The sequence below is a fragment of the Hakea prostrata genome, chromosome 2 (assembly GCF_041222555.1).
Source record: "Hakea prostrata isolate BN-2017 chromosome 2, UWA_Hpros_2, whole genome shotgun sequence".
NCBI classification, from domain to species: domain Eukaryota; kingdom Viridiplantae; phylum Streptophyta; class Magnoliopsida; order Proteales; family Proteaceae; genus Hakea; species Hakea prostrata.
The window spans coordinates 89,911-110,910 of record NC_142601.1 but is presented as its reverse complement, the minus strand read 5'-3'; the positions used below and the strand labels follow the sequence as shown (position 1 = coordinate 110,910).

Sequence of the window (21,000 nt, the reverse complement as noted above, 5' to 3'; positions counted from 1 at the left end):
TTACCACTTGTTCTACTCGTGTGTGGCTGTACTCCTGGTTGTTAAATGCTCCTTATAACTACCTGGGTGGAGTCTTGATCCTACTTGCCTTAGCGTATTTGTACCTTACAACAATTATTTATATATCAATTATGACTTCTCATCAATTTGTATTTTTGTTCGGCTTTGCTTTTAGATAATTTAGGATGTAATCTAATGCGTGGCTTTGATTGAAATAAATATATCCTTTTTTACTAAAAATAAAAATTCATGTTATAAGGGTCTCGAGTCTGGTTGTTAAGAGTGAGTCAATTACTTCAAAATTTATTTATAAATGTGTGATAGTTGAATGCGGGAAGAGGTCTTCTATGTTCACAGGTAAATAGCTCAGTAATGACTCTCACCTCTTATAAAGAGATTACGGTCTTACGGGTTCGACTTTCACTACAAATCCCTTATTGCAAAGTTGCTGTTAATGTAAGGTTGTTTTAGTGGTAAGGCCATTATCTCTTAGTAAATATGTCGTAGGTTTAACTCCATCCAAGGCCATATGTATTGTTTCATTTTTATATAATTTAAAAATAAATTTTATAAAAAAAAAAAAACTACTAACTAAAAAATTAAATTACAGGAGAATTCTACCGTGGAGCCAACCGTTTACAGAACCCACGGTTGCATCGATCGATGATACTCGGAAAACCAGGAAATAACGCCAAAAAGGTAAAAACATAGTGACCGTTTTGGGAATTTTTCATGTTAGATGTTTTCTATTTTTATTTTTATTTTTTTATCGGGTACAAGGTGTACTTGCTTTACTTAGTAAACCACTAAACCCTAACTCATTACACACGTGGCAGATATTATGACGCGATATTTAGAACATGAGGAAACATTCACTTTTTTCCTCTCTCTTTCATAAGCGTAAAACCAACACTGTTAATGAAAATTTATTAAAACAAATAAAAAAAGAAGAAAATTTTAAACAGATTAATTAACGGAAAAACAAAAATCGGAAAGAAAGCAAAAATTTCTGAAAACATGGAGTTGGTTCAAGTGATAAAACCCTAAAAGGTTTCTTACGATAACGAATCTTAGCATGGGTCGATCCCAGCTGTCGGCTGCTGAAATTGAAATTCTTCGATCTCACTAGTTCGTGTTCTTTATCGTCCTGTGCTCGAAACATTGCTCATTTCTGCATTTTTGGTTCTGTTTCTTTGTGGCTTCAATGTGTAGTTGTTATTTCTAATCACCGAGTTTTTGTTGCTGTTGTCGTAGTAGTATCTTGTTGCTGAATTTTGTTTTGCCGTCGTTGTCATCGTTTCGTTTGCTTTCTCTGGTCGCTGCTGATGCAGCAATGTTTAAGTATAGAAACAGCGGAAATGGTAGCCGATTGTCGATTTAATCCACGTAAAAATGGCAAAATCGTGTCTTTTTAGTCCGATCTCTGGATTTTCGATTGAGTTGTTAGTAATCAGTCATTGTTTTTTATTTTGTTCGATTTTTGATTCGTTCATCTGTTTAGCTTCGGATTGTAGGATATGAGTCGAAAAATGAACTCGTTTGCCACTTTGTGAGTCAATGATTCGATTTTTTTTAACGCTTTTCCATATAAAGCTTAAAATGAGCTATTGGCTGCTGCAAGTATAATATTGTTGATTTACGAGCTGATTCAGCTGCGATTTTTTCCAACTTCTGGGTTTCTTTCCAATTCTGTAGTAGTTGATCGTGGAATGGTCACTGAGAACCCTCTTAAAATGTTATCTGACATGGGGATGCAACCGATGATCGGAACCAATGATGCATCGTTTGGAGATGATTTTGCGATGGAGTTAGGTCTCTTGCTTCGGGAGCAACGAAGGCAAGAGGCAAACGATAGGGAGAAGGAACTCAATCTCTACAGAAGTGGTTCTGCTCCTCCGACCATTCAGGGTTCCTTGACTGCTGTTGGAGGTATGCTTGGCCATGTTGGAGACGCGTTGCAATTTCCTGGTAGCAACGGCGCTAACGGGCTATCGGAGGAACAACTCCGTTCTGATCCAGCTTACCTTTCTTATTACTACGCTAACTTGAACTTGAACCCGCGGCTACCTCCTCCTTTGCTATCTAAGGAAGATTGGCGATATGCGCAGAGGCTTCAAGGCGGAGGAGGCTCAGTAATAGGAGGAACTGGAGACAGAAGGAAGGTGAATCGAGCTGATGAAGGGGGCAATAGATCGCTCTTTTCATTACAGCCAGGGTATAATTCGCAGAAAGAAGAAAACGAGGTTGACCAGAGGAAATCACAGGCATCAACGGAGTGGGGTGGCGATGGGCTTATAGGAATGTCGGGGTTAGAATTTCGGAGCAGACAGAAGAGCCTTGCGGATATTTTTCAGGTGCCGTATTCATACTTTTACTCTACTGCGCTCAAAATCTCTCTACCTGTTTTGCCGTGTTTAGAAATCTTTCTGCAAACCAAGAAAATACGTTTTTTTTTCTTCCTTCGGCTATTTCTTCTCTCTCTGTGTAGGATTATCATGGATGTTTTGTATTGGTATGTTATTCTCTGAGAAATAATGGTAAATTAAGTCATTATATTCGGGGTTTCTATCGTTTTCTTTCACAGTAATAGCGTATTACGCTAAAATAAGCTTCATTTTGTCTCTAGCATTGATCTCCGCAGTGTTGGTTTTGATTGTTTTTGCTACCATTGCTTACAGAGAAATATGGTCATTGGCATAAAGGCTGACCAGACAACAAGTTTCCGTCTTTTGGCTTTTTATTCCTCTTCTCAAGTGCTTTTGTTATTGTTATTCTTCTGCTACTTCTTATTATTATTATGGTTAATATTATTAATATTAATATTGTCATTATTATTATTGTTGCTGTTGTTCTTGTTGTTGCTGATGATATTGTGTTGATAGATGAGAGACTCAAGTGGGGATTTATACTAAGTTAGAATCATGGAGAGCAGCTTTGGAATCAAGAAGCTTTAAATTAAGTAGAACGAAGATAGAATATCTAGTTTGTAACTTTAATCATGATCGGGTAAACGATGAGGTGGTGAAGCTTGACGATAAGAAGATTCCTAGAGTGATTTTTTTAGGTAACTAGGTTTAATCATAAATAAAAGAGGTGATATAGAGGATGATATTTTCCAAAGAATTTTACATAGGGTGGATGAAGTGGAGAGGTGCGTCCAGGGTCTTGTGTGATCTACATATTCTATTAAAGCTTAAAGGAAAATTCTATAGGACCGTCGTTCGACCAGCTATGATGTACGATGTACTGATGCAGAGTGTTGGGTGGTTATAAAGAATCATATAGATAAACTTAGTGTAGCAGAAGTGAGGATGCTAAGATGGATGAGTGGCGAAATTAGTAAGGATAAGACAAAGAATGATCATATTAGAGTTGGTCTAGGAGTTGCTCCCATAAGTGATAAGTTTTGGGAAAGTCATTTGAGGTGGCACAGTCATGTTCAACGGAGACCTATAAATGCCCCTATACGGAGAAGTGATATAATCCAGATTGAAGGAACTAGAAGAGCTAGGGGTAGGCCTAAGATAATTTTAAGAGAAGTGGTGATAAATGATATGCATAGCTTAGGCTTTGTATTTAGCATGACCTCAAACAGAAATGATTTGAAGGCAAGAATCCATGTAGCCAACCCCATTTAGTTGGGACAAGGCTTATTGTTGTTGTTTATTTTTGGTCACCACGTGGGTGCTATCTTTCATCCAAATCTATCTTTACCTACTGGCTTATCTAGTTGCTTGTAAAATCGTATATCTGCTTATCTTTTTTCCATTGCCATCTTTGGTAGTTTTCTAGTATTGCAGCTCAGTAAATTTTCTCTAGAACCGGTACATTATTTGTTTTTTCATTCCCTTTACTACTGACATAGACCCTCATTCCTCAAGAGTTCTGCTTCTCCTCATCATACTGTATCTGAAAGGAGCTGTAAGAAGAAAGTGTTGAAGTATTTGAATTATACCCAACTTATGTTCTAATATAGGCCATGGATTGGTTACGGTCTAACGAGGTAATGGGTCTTGTGGCAGAGTCTGTTAGCTGTAAACCTTTGTGTTGTCTGTAAGTATTAGCTGGAAGCAGCAGACTAGGTGTTTCAAATTAGATGCTCCGCGTGTAATGCTTTAAGCAACCTTGAAATAAGAATGAAACTTTGTGATGCATATTCACATTATACAAGGAGAAGTGTATAACAATAAAAATGGATAATTTAAGTTAATATGCCTGTTGATGATGAGTTAATAATGGGGCTCTACCTCTCGGACACAGGCAGATAAGGAAATTGGATGTATTAAAAAGAAAAATGATGGAAATCAAGACCAAAATTAAGCTGTCAAATATGATGTTTTGTACGTAGAGTATTTTCTTTTCTGCCTGAATTCTTGTCATGTTCTTGCTAGTTCAGATTGCAAAAAGATTTGATATTCTCCAATTCTCCTTCTCAAGGATGTTCTAGTAACAGTGTGAAAGCGTCGCCTGGGAGTTCAGGCACCTTGGTTCCTTAGGTGCCTTATTGCTGTTGCCTTTATGCATCTCTCCTGCAACGTCTTTGATCTCATTGGCACCACAATAACTATGGTTTCGGTGCCAAATAGAAAATTTGATGATCTGTTTAAATAGAGTAACATCCAATAATCTGAAAGTGGCCTAAAACAAGCAAGTAATTCTGTTTTATTGAACTAACAGCTCAAGAAAATCAGCAGATGTGCACAATATTCTGCAGATGGATTTGCTTCTGACCAAGTTATCTTGTGAACTTTGAGCCTTATCTCCTAGCAAGAACATTCCAGCTGCTTCACCCCCCCCCCCAAAAAAAAAAAAAAAAAAAAAAAAAAAGAAAAGAAAACAAAAGCCATTCCAGCTTACATATTTGGCCTCCATTAAGAAATGCTGCTCCAAAGGCAATTGCAACTATTATGCCCTGAGGTTTTGGTGCCTGGATATGCATTTGCTACAATTTATTTTACCAAGCATTGCTTTATGATTTACTTTGCCAAGTTTATTCTTGTGGAATTTACTAAAAAATAGCTATCCAGTGCTTGAGGCTCCCACTATTGCAGGGTCGGGAGGGGAAAATGTTATGCATCCTTAGTCATGGTCTGCAACCAACAGGTTGAAATAGCATGTCTTAACAGTTGCACCAGGCTTGCCCACTGTCAAAGGTTATGTGGCTTACATTTGCAAAAGAGTGAGGATTCTACAGTGTATTAAAATTTTGAAATGAACCCACAATTTGGTGTTAAGCTTTGGAAGCTAGAAATTTGGCCTCTTGTACCCATCTTAAGGATTTGTCCTTTATGGCATTATATATAGTTTGTTTGTGTTTACTGTTTATTAGTTAGATAGTTGGCAACTAACAGGCTGCTTTCTTAGACTGATTAGGTTGGTATCTATTTGAAGTAGTCCTTGTATGGTTTGGTCCTATCTTCTCGTGTGGGACATGGTTGAAAACAAGAAACAGTAAAGCATGAGTCTTTATTATTAATACTGTAATTTACCAACCCCCCCCCCAAAAAACAAAAAAAAACTTACATGTTATCCATGTACTTCTGCTTCTTCTGGTGGAGTAAGAGATTATTTTTAATGCAGGATGATCTGGGACTTGCAAAACCTGTCCCTGGCCACCCTTCCCGTCCTGCCAGCCGTAATACCTTTGATGACAGTGTGGAGGCACTAGGTTCTGCTAATTCCCAGCTTGCTCATTTGCGCCATGAATTAACAACTGTAGATACTTTGCTTTCTGGTGCTAATGCTCAGAGCTTGTCCGGGGCCCAAAACATTGGTGCGTCGAATTCTCATAGTTTTGCGTCTGTTTTAAGTTCCTCATCAAGAAGTACAACTCCTGATCCTCAGCTTGTTGGTAGGGCTTCTAGTCCTTGCCTTCCACCTGTCGGAGGGGGAAGGATCAATGCAACAGATAAGAGAAATGGAAGTGGTCATAACTCATTCAGTGGTGTTCCATCAAATATGAATGACTCTGCCGATCTTGTAGATGCTTTGTCAGGAATGAGCTTGTCAAAAAATGGTGTGGTAAATGAAGAGAATCATGGGCAGACACAGGCTCCACAGGGTGTCGATGATCATCATGGTTTACCATTCAATCTGCAAGGTGGTCAGAACAGTATTAAGCAGAATCCGTACATGAGAAGATCTGAGTCTGGGCATTTACATCTGGCTTCCATTCCTCAGGCAGCCAAAGGATCATACCCTGATTTGGGTAGAAGCAATGGGGCTGTGGTGGACTTGAACAACTCTCCTGTGATAGCTGATGCACAAGCTGAGCTGCATAAACCTTCTGTATCTTCTGCTTACCCGTACATGAATGTTCCCTCCACCCTCGCTCTTAATGGTGGTGGAGGTTCTCCTTCACACTATCAGCATGTAGATGGCGCAGATTCTGCACTTGCAAATTATAGTTTAGGTGGTTATCCTGTTAATCCACCGTTATCATCCATGATCACAGGGCAGCTTGGCAGTGCTAATTTGCCTCATTTATTTGAAGATGTTTCTGCAGCAGCTGCTATGGCAGCCCCTGGCATGGACTCTAGAGGATTTAGAGGAGGTTTGCCTTCTGGAACAAATTTGACCAATGCAGCAGAATTCTCAAGTGTCAACAGAATGGGAGGTCAAGTGCCCCTTATGGATCCATTGTATCTTCAGTACTTAAGGACAGCCGAGTATGGTGCCACACAGGTTCCAGCTCTTAATGCCTCTTCTGTTGATAGGAACTACCTTGGGAATTCATATGTGGATTTACTTGGCCTTCAGAAAGCTTATCTTGGGGCGTTGCTCTCACCCCAGAAATCACAGTATGGAACTTCTTTCCTTGGTAAATCTAGCAACCAGAATCCTGGTTACTATGGAAACTCTCCTTTTGGTCTTGGCATGTCATATCCTGGAAGCCCCTTAGCAAATATGGTTGTTCCAAATTCTCCTGTTGGACCTGGTAGCCCTCTTAGGCATGACCGAAACATGCGTTTTTCTCCTGGACTGAGAAACTTGGGTGGGGGTGTCATAGGATCCTGGCACTCGGAAGCTGCTGGGAACATGGATCAGAGCTTTGCATCCTCACTTTTGGAGGAATTTAAGAGCAACAAAACTAAATGCTTTGAACTTTCAGAAATTGCAGGTCATGTCGTTGAATTCAGGTACTTTTTATCTTTTTCCATCTCCATTATTAATTAAGATTTTTAGCTCTATTTGATTGGATTCGTGTACCCTTCATCTTTTATGAGCAGTGCTGATCAGTATGGGAGTCGATTTATTCAACAAAAACTTGAAACAGCAACAACTGAAGAGAAAAACATGGTTTTCCAGGAAATCATCCCCCAAGCACTTTCTTTGATGACTGATGTCTTTGGCAACTATGTTATCCAAAAGGTTTCTTATTTTATTACATAGTCCTCATTTGCACTTTTTTCAAGAATTCCAATATACATATTTGTCTCAGACATGCAAATGTGTTTTTAGTGCTTTTGAGAGTTCTATGGATGTCTTACAAATATGGTTTCTCTTCAGTTTTTTGAGCATGGAACTGCATCACAGAGAAGAGAACTGGCAAACCAGTTAAGTGGGCATGTTTTGACCCTTAGTCTTCAAATGTATGGTTGTCGAGTAATACAAAAGGTACCTTTACTCTTCTAATTGAATGATCCCAGATTTTCATGATCATCCTCTACCATTCCTAAGTTTTTTATATTTCCTCTTATAGCGGTCAAGGCATCACTGCGTAGGTGCTGTGTGCTTTCCAAGGTGGCAGCACACCGATGCTTGACACTTTTACGTTGGTTTATTTTACATTTTAAATTTTGATGAACATGCTCATGTTACAATATGTCATTTGTTCTTTATATGTTAGTTTCTTCATATTTGATAATTGTCAGATCAAAAATTTATTGTAAATACATTGATATGGCATCTCTGTTGCATATAAACCTAATCATAAAACATTGTCATTGCTAGAATGCTACATTTCATTAAGTCACACAATGCATGGCTAGGGTGCCTAAGTTGATGGCTTCTTGTGTCCCTCCAACACCTTGGGATGCAAAGAAATTCTAAAGGTTGAATGAGTAGAGAGAAGGTGGTGGTGAGGTCAATGCCACATCTGAGTTCTAAATTTGTCAGCTATTTGGGTGAAGGTCAGATTATGGAAGTGGTAGGCTGTTAAGCATCCACTCCATCTGGTTCAACTGGTCTTTCACATATGCTATTGAATGGATTCCCAAAGCGGTAGGTCCTGAATCGACATATATGACTATGATTGCCTAGCTAGGGGCACCATATACTGAATTATACATCAACATATATCCTAATTCGACATGTCTTAGGTTTTATAATGCTACTTCTTACCAAATTACATTGCAATACTGAATTAGAAGAAAACCAAAAGGTTTGGCCCCTTTGCCTCAAACTGCAAATTCCTTGGAATACTTTGGCCTCCCAGGTCAGAGGAAAGGAAAAGTCAACTCTCTTGCTCTCTCTCTCTCTCTCTTAGTCCCTGGTTTTATATGTAATTATTATTATTATTATTATTTTTTTTTGGGGGGGGGGGGTGTTTGGGAATTGGGAGGCTTGGGCTGCCAAAATGGGAGAAGGGGCAAAAACCCTGAATCAGATGATTCTTTTGGTGCTGCAGATTTCCATTGATGAGTGTTTGTGAGGCCTTGGCTGTTCTCTGTGAATAAGCTACAGAAGTCCATGTGGATATCAAAAAAAGCATTATAGTAGTGGGCCTTTCTCAACCAGACTCACTGGATGCCATCTGGACTCCCAGTAGTTTGGCCAAATCCAGATTCAGTTGGCACTTTCTAGGTTTGTTTCAATCTGAATCAGTCTGCACTGGGTCCGATGCCAGTTTTGGCATTTTAAACCCTTTCAACATATTTTAAACATGTCCTAAAGTCCATTCACCATGACCACCTGTGAGATAAGAGTTCCTTGGTTGCACAATGTCAGGTTTTCATCAGTGTTCTGATCCTTGGTTAAGTTACATTTAGAGCTTATCATGGAACATTTCAGTTGTATTTCTGATCCTTATTTAACTTAGCCCTAGAGTTCATTGGTGAACATTGCAGTTGTAGTTACATGCTTTGTTTTGAATTCAGGCAATAGAAGTTGTAGATTTGGACCAACAGATCAAAATGGTTGCAGAGCTTGATGGACATATCATGCGTTGTGTACGTGACCAGAACGGGAATCATGTCATCCAGAAGTGTATTGAATGCATACCTCAAGATGCTATTCAGTTTATCATTACTTCGTTCTATGATCAAGTTGTTACACTTTCCACCCATCCTTATGGTTGTCGTGTGATACAGGTTGAGAAACTAATTCTTTTAAATTATTATTCTCTATCTTGCAGCTTTTGGAGTTCAATCTAATGTAACCAACTTAATGACTAAATTGCATTTCTTTAATATTGTAGAGAGTACTGGAGCATTGCAGTGACCCAAAAACACAACATATCATGATGGAAGAGATTTTGCAATCTATTTGCATGTTGGCTCAGGACCAATATGGAAATTATGTTGTCCAGGTTTGTTGTCTTTTTAGAAGCCTTCCAATCCTCTGTACATGTTCTCATTATGTGTTGCAGCTAGTGCATCAAGTTTATATGAACAACGCACTAGCTGCTGTCTATGAGAATAATGGGTCTTATTACCCTTTTGTCCTTTACATCTCTCACCTTTCTATTTTCTCATGAGGCTTCTGTTCTTACAAGATTGAATTATAAACTTCTTTTGATTGTTTAACCAGTTGTTTAGTTTGCAAGACCAGATTCAAGATCTTTTATGCTAGAAAAAAAGAAAAATGATTTCTGTACCAGACTACCACTGCATGAGAGTTACGTAGAGTAAAACGCAACTACCTATCTAAATGTCCCCTAAATTCCTTGCCATTATTGGCTAGTTTCTACTAAGTTTAGACCCTTCAATTTATGCAAGGGCAAACCATGGTTTCAAAACATGGGGCTAAAATGTTGACAGAATTTTGCATTTTTGACAAGCCGACATTAAACAGGGGGCAAAATAGAGAATTGGCACAATTAAGTAATCAACTGAGAGATTGTTAGTATTTTGGTCATGTCTAACATTGCATAGACAAAAACACATTTTTTTTTGCTGAGAAATTTGTTCATTTCAGCTGTCCAGGGCTGCGAAATGGCCAACTATATGTTTTGGGTAAATTTTGTGGTAAAATTCAGTTAGGTTGAAACGAGATTGAAATCCTACTTTTTGAAGTATTGTACCATTACGAATCTCTCGAATACATCCATGCTTCTACGGCATGGGATTCAATGTTTTCTTTAGATATAAAAATGTAGTTCACTTGATCCGGTCTGTCAACTCTTGGGTCTCTGGCTTTTGTGCTCCTGTGTGAGAAAAAGGATTTTGCCTTCAAGAGCTTTAGTGCATTGAGGCACCTTTTGTCCATGCATGTGTGTCATATAGTGTTAATCTCATTCAGTTGAATCTTGATGCTTATTTATAAGCTCTCTTTCCACTCATTAGTTCCATAAGAGCTTACAGGATACTGTCAACTTATAGTAAGTCTGGAACTTCATTTCCCATTAACTAATCTCTGAAAGGCTTATATTTGAACATTAACTCGTTAGTTCCATAAGAGCCAAGTTTTCTAGCACTTCTACTTATATTTGAACATTTTCAAGTTGTACTGTCTTTTGAGATTTCTTTTAATCAATTAGTGGTTGCTTTTTCGTAATTTTTGGCAGACCAGATGTACTCTTATGATTTTTATGATGCTCACACCCTTGGATCACAAATACTTGCTTTTCCTTTTGGTTTCAAATAGATATTGTGTATTTATTTATCAGCTGTGTATTCTTCTGCTTTTATCTATTGCAGCATGTGCTGGAGCATGGAAAACCACACGAACGTTCTACTATAATAAAAAAGTTAGCTGGCCAGATAGTTCAAATGAGTCAGCAAAAGTTTGCCTCTAATGTAGTTGAAAAGTGCTTAACCTTTGGTGGTCCTGCAGAACGTCAGCTGTTGGTTAATGAGATGCTTGGCTCTACTGATGAGAATGAGCCTCTGCAGGTATATCAAATTTCTGGGGTTATATCCAGGGGACATGAGAATGTTTAATTTCTGGGTGGTGATCATATATTCTCTCTGTGGCAACCCCCCCACAAAAAATTCTGTCTGTCGTCTCTCTCTTTGCATGGGTACTACTACTAGCATCTTTGAAGCTCTAGCTTGGGTTTTTTTTTCCCATGACATCTCATATTGATAAGGTCAATATCTTTTTCTTTTGATTTTTTACAAGATAAGATAATGGTTGTCAACTTTTAAGAGAGCAGACCCTGGTGCAGTGGTAAGGTTGCTCCATTGCAGTTCAGAGGCTGTGGGCCTGTATATGGAAACACCCTCTCTGCTGGGGGGGAAGTTAAGACTCTACATTATGGCCTTACCCAGATCTCAGTGGCTAGGTTTTATGAGAAAATATGAATCTTAGGATTGAAATACTGAAAATTTCCCTTTCTTCTTGCTGTTTTTGATTATTTCAAATAGCTCAACATTATTTTTTCTGAAATCGCATCATGGAACCTTAATTTAAAGATGTTTCTGTTTATATGTTGTATCATGCAATTGAAGATTATAAGTTCGGAAATAACCAATGGCCATTTCTAAATTGCTCATCTTGCTGTTTTTGATTATGACAAAACATGAATCTTAGGATTGAAATACTGAAGGTTTCCCTTTCCTCTTGCTGTTTTTGATTATTTCAGATACCTCAACATTAATTTTTCTGAAATCACATCGTGGGTCCTTAATTTAAAGATGTTTCTGTTTATATGTTTTATCATGCAATTGAAGATTATTAGTTTGGAAATAACCAATGACCATTTCTAAATTGCTCATCTCTGAGGGTTTAAATGTTTCATTTGGATCCTAAGAAATGCTGTAAATAATCCCTGAATACTTAAAGAGTTTGAAATATTCTTCAGGTGAATGAATTCTAGTAGGTTTGGGTTAGGCATATTTTGCTGGATCTGTGCCATTGTATTTGGTAGAAGTAATTGACCATTATCTGGATTAGGCTCAAAATCAAGTCATTTCACTTCAATGTTAGTGCTTTAGATTTATTTATTTATCTATTTTCAGAATTTGTGAGGGTTGGGGTATTTTGCATAATGCATGTAACTGTTATATAAGCAATTTTTATTAGAGAAGGAAAATTAGGATACCAAATATCAGCTAGAGAATTACACATCGTAGTAGTACTCCTAACCCAAGAGCAACTCTCATGTGTCATAACAGAACATTGTCCCACATTAGAAACCAGGACGGACAATTCCTACTTGCGCGTGTCTTTCCCTGTAAGGTGAAACACTCCCCTACTGATGCATTTTTACCCATCAAAGCTTCAAAAGATCACTTCACCCTGTTCATCCTTGGCTCAAAAGTATACAATCAAGACAGGTATTACTATGTCCAAAAGTGCTCAATCAAGTGAGCAACATGAAGGGATTCTAGCTCAATTCAGTGAATGAGTTGTAAGCCTATAACAGATTAATGAAGATGGAAAAGGGGGACGAAAGGAAGAGGAAAGATCCATGAGTAGACGTTTCGTAATTACCATTCTGTCAATCAGAGGGGAGCAGGCCACTTCCTCAGATGTCAAACATCCAGGAAACTTGTGCTACTTTTGAACTTTTAAACTGCTCTGAATCTGTAGCCCATTTGAAGTAAATAAGAAATACATTTCTCCCATTTGATAAGTTGAATGTGTGGTCAACTGCCTTTGCATTTATCCAATTTTTTCCTGAGAGAGAGATGAAATGTTACAGTTAGTAAGTCCAACAATATCTTGTTCCACAGCACAAACCAGGTGCAGAATTCCTTGGCTGTCTCATTTGCTAATTTGTCGTTTTCCCTGGGTCCCATATGAAATGAGTTATCATTTGAAGATGCCAAATGAGCAATGTGTTTCGCATGTTGAACAAATCTGAGGTGGTTATCTGTTCTCATATGCACGATGATATTCACATGAACCCCTATTTCCCTTCTGCAATAATGTTGTGTAACACTACCTCCCCCTAAAAATAACTCAAAACCAGTATTGGCAATAGAACCTCAGTTCTTGCCTATTCATCCTACCCAATTGGGAACTCTAGAGAGCTCTAAAAACAGTTTCTGTTATAAAATCAGAACAATTCTATTCAGGAAATCCAAATTTTGGTCAGGTCTAGCCTTCTTGCATGTACTTATACAATAGAGAGGAGATAGAGAATCAAAGTTTGACTACTATAGATTCTTACTTGACTCGAAAGTCGAAACAGTTAAAATAATAAAATAAATAACAACTTAAATCAATGAAGAACTCTTCCACATCTGGACTCTTTAGAAAGACCCAACTTACTTGAAGCTAATCTTATCTCCTCCAAAGGAAGATCCCAAAATAAGGTAGACTTTATATAATAGATAGCTTTGTAACTAATAGCTAATGAGTCCCATTATTTGTATTTACTACCTAATTAATGTAATAATTTCCTTTACCCTTTTTAGACCTAAAATGTAGGCCTTACAAAAAAAATCCATTACAATTAAAATCGTTTAAACCAAAGCCCCTAACTATATATCATCAAAATAGGCCCAGAATAAAAGATCAAACCACATTAAATGGTGGTGACATACTCTGGGAACAACACCAACTACTCAGCTGTGTCCCAACTAAACGGAGTCGGCTATATGAATCCTTGCCTTCCAATCAGCTCCCATCATGGTCATACAATATTCAGGTCTAAGCTGATGCATGTCTTTTCTCATCACTTCTCCTAAGATTATATCATGTTCGGTTCTGGCTCTTCTAGTTCCGTCATTTGGATTACAACAATCCTTTGTACTGCAACATTCTAAAGGCCTCTACTGAATATGGCAATGCCATCTTAAACGACTTTCTTGTAACTTATCAATTATCATGTAATGCAGCTGCTCCTAAACCAACTCTAACACGATCATCTCTTAATTTATCTTTCTTAGTTTTGCCCCTCATCCATCTTCTTATCTTCATTTCTGCTACACTAAGTTTATTTTTATGATGCTTTTAACTAATCAACATTCTACATCATACACCATGGCTGGTCGTATAATGGTCCTATAAAGATTTCCTTTTAAGCTTAAGAGGAATACATCAATTACACATTGTATAATGGTCCTATAAATATTTTTCTTTTAAGTTTTAAGAGGAATACATCAATTACACAAGACTGTGGATGCAACTCTCTACTTTATCCACCCTATCTTAGTTCTTTATTAAACACTGCTATATCCTTCCCTATTTATAATCGAGCTAAGATGCCTAAAATAATCGCTTTCTAGGATCTCCCTCTTATCAAGTTTTACAATGTCATTACCCATCATAGTAATACTAAGTTACCAACTTGATCTTTTGTTTTCCTTATACTTAGCCTAATATATTTTTATTCCGAAGTTGATCTCTTTTTCTCCAACTTGGCATTAATCTCTAGCTTTGTCTCATCTACAAAAACAATATCATCAACAAAGAGCATACACCAAAGAAACTTATCTTGAATGTCTCTACTTGTGATAACAGTTAAATAGGTTGATCCTTCATATAACCTAATTGTAATCTGAAATTCACTGTCGTGGATCTGTTTCTTGAGTTAATGGTCTGAGTACTCGAGATGCAGTTGAATTTTCTTGCGTCCTGTTTAAAGCAAAGGCCAGTTCTAATGGTGCTCAGTGACTTCAAGTGTTCCTTTAATGCTTTCTAGTTTCTACTCTGCGTTGGTCCTCTGCCTTGCTGTTCTTAACATCTTTTGTTCTGTTTGTTTTGATTCCAGGCAATGATGAAGGATCAGTTTGCAAACTATGTTGTACAGAAAGTGCTGGAGACTTCTGATGACCAGCAACGTGAATTGATCCTATCAAGGATAAAAGTTCATCTGAATGCCCTGAAGAAGTACACTTATGGGAAGCATATAGTTGCACGGGTAGAGAAGCTTGTTGTCGCTGGGGGTACCTTGCTTTGCCTTGTACTTGATAGTTCTGTTATCTTCTTTTCCCTCCCCTTTTTAGTCCCTGCTCTAGCATAGTTGGCAAACTTTTGTTTGTTCAAGTTTGCTCTGTCCTGCTGTGTATGCTGGGAAATTATTGTGGCCATGATCCTTTGAATCATATGTTGGTTTTATATACCATCTCTACTGCAAGAAAAGCATTATGCAGTAATCTCGGCTACTTACTGCATGGGAACTTCATGGGTAATCCCTAGACCCTGGGATTTCTGGGGTTGAATAATTGTTGTTGCATAGCCGAAGACTTCTCTCATTTGATGATGTGTAAAACTGCCTCCATTGTTTGGGCTATTGGTTGATATCTTGATTCATGAGTTCATAGAAAAATATTGGGAGCATGATGTTTCATTTCAACTTGTTCTTTCTTGACTTGTTCATCACATATGCGATGATGATATTCACATGCAATTGACTATTTGATCACAAAATTAAAGAATTTAGTATCATTATGTTGCAGCATCTACTGTTTATTTGGGTTGGGAATAGATCTCTAATTTGGATTTATTATTTGCAGAGAGGAGAACTGGTATTCAGTCTCCATACCCCGCTTAAGATGGCATCCGGAAGTTGTTGTACAGCTAACTGAGGCTAGTGTGAGCTCTCTGTGTGTGTGTTCTCAACCCCCTACTTCTTCAGTTGTCCAGCTATTGCTCTGTCTGTACATGGTACAGGCTAATTGCAAATAAAATTTAATTGTCGCTTGTACTTAAAACTGTACATTGTGTAGTTTAAGGATATACCTAGAGTCAGGCAAGCTGAGGCTCAGATGAATACTCCTGATGCCCATGCGGAGGAGATAAAGTGAGTGTACAAGTTTTCTGAGGGTGTAAAGAAAAAAGGAGGTAGTGTATGTGTTCACTTGACTGTACAAATGTCACCATGTGGAGAGCCTTCAGTGTTAGGTGAGGCCAGAAATTTTCTTATAATTTATGGACAAATTCCCCCCAACCCCCTTCTTTATTGAAGCACAATTTTCTTTAGTGGTTCAGTCCTGTACTTGAAGAGCTAGCTGGCATGGTTAATTTTATGGTTCTTTCTTAAGCATATTTGGAATGTCATGCATTATTTATTTTACTTTTTGTCTTCTTGTGCTGCATTTGGAAATTTTTAATCTGCAATGCATTGGTTGGTTACCAATTTATGTTCTGAAATTAAGTTTTGGGGACTATGTTATAAGTTGAGGCTTTAATTTCTTGGGTGTCATTGTAGGGAGCCAGATTTATAATCCCATGAAGTGGGGGTAAGTTAGGACACGAGATTATCATTTGAGTTAAATTATAATGCTTAATTTGTCTCAATTATATTGAATCATTACAAGAAGTTGATCCAAGTCCCCTTTGTGAATCAATTTGAGAGTTAGGAAGTCGCCCTATAATTAAGTTTTTTTTTTAGAGTGTCTTGATGTTGTTCATCGGTGCAGATGAGATTGAAGATCCATTTTTGATCTACTCCCTCCTAGTTCTTTTCATCTCTGAGTTCAGGTCTAATATTTCCTCTCTACTGTGTTACTCTTATTTTTTCTATTTTCATCTAATTATCTTTTCTCTTCATGTCAATTTCTAGCATAATTCTTTTCTTAGCATTAAAATCAAATCATTCTCATTCTTGAGTACATGATCTAAGTCCAACTAGGAATTTTCTGAAAATTCAAATCCAACCATTGAGTGACACTTCTATAATTGGCGATTGATTTCTGTCTTGGACATGTTTACCGCAACCATAATCTTATCCCAACTACATGGGGTTGGTTACATGGATAGAGGGGAGGCTGAGATTACTGTTATTATTATTATTATTTTTTTTGGGGGGGGGGGGAAGAAGGGTGGAAGTTGTAGAATAGATCCCAGGAGCATCCCCCTACAAAGGTCAAGGGGTCAGCGACATGGGTTCTTTGTCCTCCAAACAACATATCCTTTCATACTAATACTACAGTTGTTATTTTTGGTGTGCCCCTCCCTCTTTTAGCTGCATTAAACTGTATCTGGTAGTCTTCCTTACTGGTGCATCTATAGGTCTCCTTTGTAGATGAGCGTATACCACCTTGAATGGTTCTCTCGATGCTGTACTCATCTATACTACCATGTCTTAACTGGCCAACATACTGCCGCATACATTATAGTTGATCTTATTATTATCTTGTAAACTTTTGCCTTGAGTGTAATCGGCATGCGCTTGTCACATTTCACTACTGATGTACCTTGGCAGCCTCCTTTTAATTTGGTGGATCATCTTCTATATCACCCTCTTTGTTAATGATCGACTCCAGGTATCTAAAGCATTCATTTTGTGGAATTTCTGATTCTTCAAGTTTTACCACTTATGCGCCTCATGGTTTAGTTGAAGTTACACCTCATGTATTCTTTCTTTGTTCTGCTTAACTTGTAACTTCTTGATTCCAAGTTTGATCTGCGTAATTCCAGCTTTGCATTATAATCTCTTTTGCTGTCTCATCTATCAAAACACTATCACCTGGTAATGGCATACACCTAGGGGCCCATGCATCTTGGATCGTGCATGACAAATGCAAATAAAAATGGGCTGACAGCGGATGCTTGGTGTAACCCAATCATAATTGGAATTCACTACCTTGACCCCTCTGCAGTTTTGTTTTGACAGTCATCATCATACCCTCAGACATGTCCTTGATCATGTCCATATAGTTACTTGACCTCCTGCTCTTCTCTATGACATGCCAAATGAGTTCTCTAGGTACCCTGTCATAAGCCTTTTCTAGGTGTGTAAAGATCAGATGAACTTTCTCCAGTGTAGGCTCTAAAAATTCCAATAAAAGGTTAGTTGCTGCTGTCAAGGATCTCCTTTGCTTAGAACTAAACCGGTTGTTTGATATATCAGTCTTTCTTTTTAGGTGGGCTTCAATGATTTTTTACCCAGAGTTTCATGGTATGACTCATTAGGCTTATGCTTCTATAATCATTGTAGTTAAGGATATCACCTTTGTTCTTATAATCAGCACTCTAATGCTCCTCCTCCACTCATCTGGAATTCTTTTTGTACTCAAAATCTTGTTAAATAGCTTGGTTAGCCAAGATACCCCCAATACTCATGACTTTTTGAGACTTCAATCGGTCTCTCATCCAGTTCCAGTGTTTTATCCACCTTTCATAGAGCCACTTTGTCATTGGTTGCCAACTTATCATAGATGTCCTTGATGTGTTTTTGACTTTACTATTTTTTCTCTCGACTCCTAAATCCATCATATGAATATAGGTATCTCCATTCAATAGTTTGTAAAAGTATTCCCCCCAACCTTTCATAATGTCATCACTTAGTAGTGTTCTGCAATACTTGTTTTCAATGCATCTAGTGTGGTCCTAGTCTCCCTTTCTCTTGTCTTAGCTTTTCAAAAGAAAAAGGAAGACTGTTGGGTGAAAGTGTGGAGATGCCATTAGAGAGACACTTTCCCTTAGGGAGGTCAGCTGAATAGATACCTTCATGTAGAGAGTTGAGTTGAAAGATACCCTCATAAAGGGAGGTGACCTTAACCTTTCACCCACAGCCTTTGGGGCCTTATATAAATCTATTTTTGAGTTCATTTTTGGACATTGAATTTCCTCCTCTTCCTCTCTCTCTCTCTCTCTCTCTCTCTCTCTCTCTCTCTCTCTCTCTCTCTCTCTCTCTTGTTGTTATTCTGTTAAGCAGTGAACATAACCTGATTACACCTTAAGTAACCTTTCTGGGATGCAACTTTAAAGATTTGGGCTGAAGACACATTTGGAATTCGTATTGCACAAATCGGGGTGTCTAAATACCTTAGAGAAAGTTCCTCTGGTATATTTCAGCTTTGAAGAAGTATTGTGATTACAACAACCATTCAAGTGTTCGTGGAAATTCCTCAACATTTCTTGTTTTCTGGCTACATTCTGGTTTTGCTTTAATTGAGTTTAAAGCTCTGTTCTCTATGTCTGATCTCAAATTCTCGAGTATCATCAGGCTTGTTAGTTGAAACTAAAATCAATCTCTACTACCTTGTGTGAACTTGGGTCAAGCTTCATATTTTATCTGTATCAAACCGTCCAATTGAGCATTTGATCAGGATTTTGTGAATTTAGTCCTTGATTCTCTGTTGTTAAAACTCTTTTGGAGACTGGTTTCAATTGTTACCTGTGATAATTCAACAAGCTGACCTTCTAGTAAATCTCACTGGTCTGAAATTAGGACTGCCTTCTTTAGAAGGAACCAAATCCAGTAGTTTCAGATTTTGGGAGAGTAAAAAGATTTTCAGTTTTTCATCTGAATGAATGTTGCATTATAAGGTGGAACCTCAGGTACTGGCAAGTGGCAAGTATCTTCAACCGATATGAGCACTTGCGCATTTTGAGTTCTCTTGTCTGCTTATTCCAGCTTTGGTAGCAGTGTTCTTCTCATCTTTCCTTTGTTTTGACTACTGGTGGTTAGAACTTTGGCAGCTTGGGATTTCATGTGGATCCAAGAAATTGGTACATTTAGTGTGCCTCTAATGTTGATGGATTTCTAATTCCAACACATCTAGCTGAATCAACGATTGGTATAACAACTCATCTTTCTCCATCTCTTATTACCTGACATATTGGATTAGATCGACGTGGTTGTGGATTTGTTGCAGTCGTCATTTACTGAAGTTATTCTGGATGATAACTCATAGGGTTGGGGTTCCGTAATAGTCATGGTGTAGTGAAAATCTTGATGAATTCTCGAGAGGAAAGAAAGTGAGATCGGTCACCAGAGGCAATATATAAATAGGAACCAATGAAGAGTGAAGTTGGATTGAAATCATGCGCGCTTTTTTAGCTGAAGTAATTGAATGGATTAAAACTGTTAATTTTGGATCAGAACCAATGTATATGTGCATTGCTATGCACAACATGGACTTGTGCACATCAGATGATGTTTTCCCCAATTGAACCCCACCGAGAAATTTTAATCTCAGCTCTTCAGCTGTACCTCCTAGTATTAATGTCACCCCTTGATTTACCTAATTTGTCAGTCAGACATTTTCAACATTTTCTTTACATCCTAAGTTTAAAACACTATTTGTGAAGGGGTGAACCATATTTTTTAAATTCTATGAGGATTTATGATTGAAAGTGGAAGAAGTCAAAAACAGTAGAGGGAGATGATGAAACAAGTTAAGTGTAGGGTATTTCGTTTGTTTTTTTTTGTGTGTACAAAGACGCTTTTTATATATAAGGTATGTAGATATTACATATTCTATCAATAAAAGTTGATCGTAGGACCTCTTCACTAAGGAGTGTTGGCATTATTGTGATCATTTACTAAAGAGGTGTCCTTCATATACTTTCATTTTATAGGTTCTAATTGATGAATCCAGTCAAATCAGGAGGGTCATTTATTTTATGGGCTAAGTTGGGGTGGGGCTGAAATTTTCTGAAAAACAAAAGCAGAGGAGGTTTTAGTGAAATTGCTTTAGTAATAATGTGCATGATGGTCAAGCGAAATTTTAGACTGTCCGATAAGAAATCTCGACCAAGATCTCGCTCGTGCATGATGGTCAAGCGAAATTTTAGACTGTCCGATAAGAAATCTTGACCAAGATCTCGCTCGACGGACCGAAATGTGTTGCATGACGTTAATGCGCATGACTAAAATGTACTGAATGACATTAATGCGCAGGACTGAAGCAAGGTCCAAGTTTTAGGCTAATGCTGTGAAATTTTAAAGGTGTTTTTATTTATTATTATATATTTAGCCGGAGATACTAATATAAGTGCCGAATGGATGCGAATTTAAGACCTCCTGAGAGCTTGGGCTTTTAATCGTTCAACTAATACATTCACATCCTCAAGTAACCCTGGGCTTTTAATCGTTCAACTAATAGATTCACATCCTCAAGTAACCCACAATTGACATTTTAAGTGTTTTTAACCTAAAAAAAAGAATTACAGTAGCCGTGATTGATCCAGATCATATAAGACTCCTCGAGAGAG

The 21,000-nt window shown here is 37.8% G+C and overlaps 1 protein-coding gene across 1 annotated transcript; it reads left to right on the top strand.

Moving 5' to 3' along the window:
* The first annotated feature begins 1,000 nt into the window (after window positions 1–1,000).
* On the top strand, window positions 1,001–16,838 carry LOC149023120 (pumilio homolog 1-like). The gene is made up of 9 exons (XM_089143657.1): window positions 1,001–2,354; window positions 5,581–7,139; window positions 7,230–7,371; window positions 7,510–7,617; window positions 9,099–9,311; window positions 9,419–9,529; window positions 10,860–11,054; window positions 14,825–14,999; window positions 15,570–16,838. Exons 1-9 carry the CDS (start codon window positions 1,710–1,712, stop codon window positions 15,605–15,607), a joined length of 3,186 nt encoding a protein of 1,061 aa, XP_088999783.1. The 5' UTR covers window positions 1,001–1,709; the 3' UTR covers window positions 15,608–16,838.
* The last annotated feature ends 4,162 nt before the right edge of the window (window positions 16,839–21,000 follow it).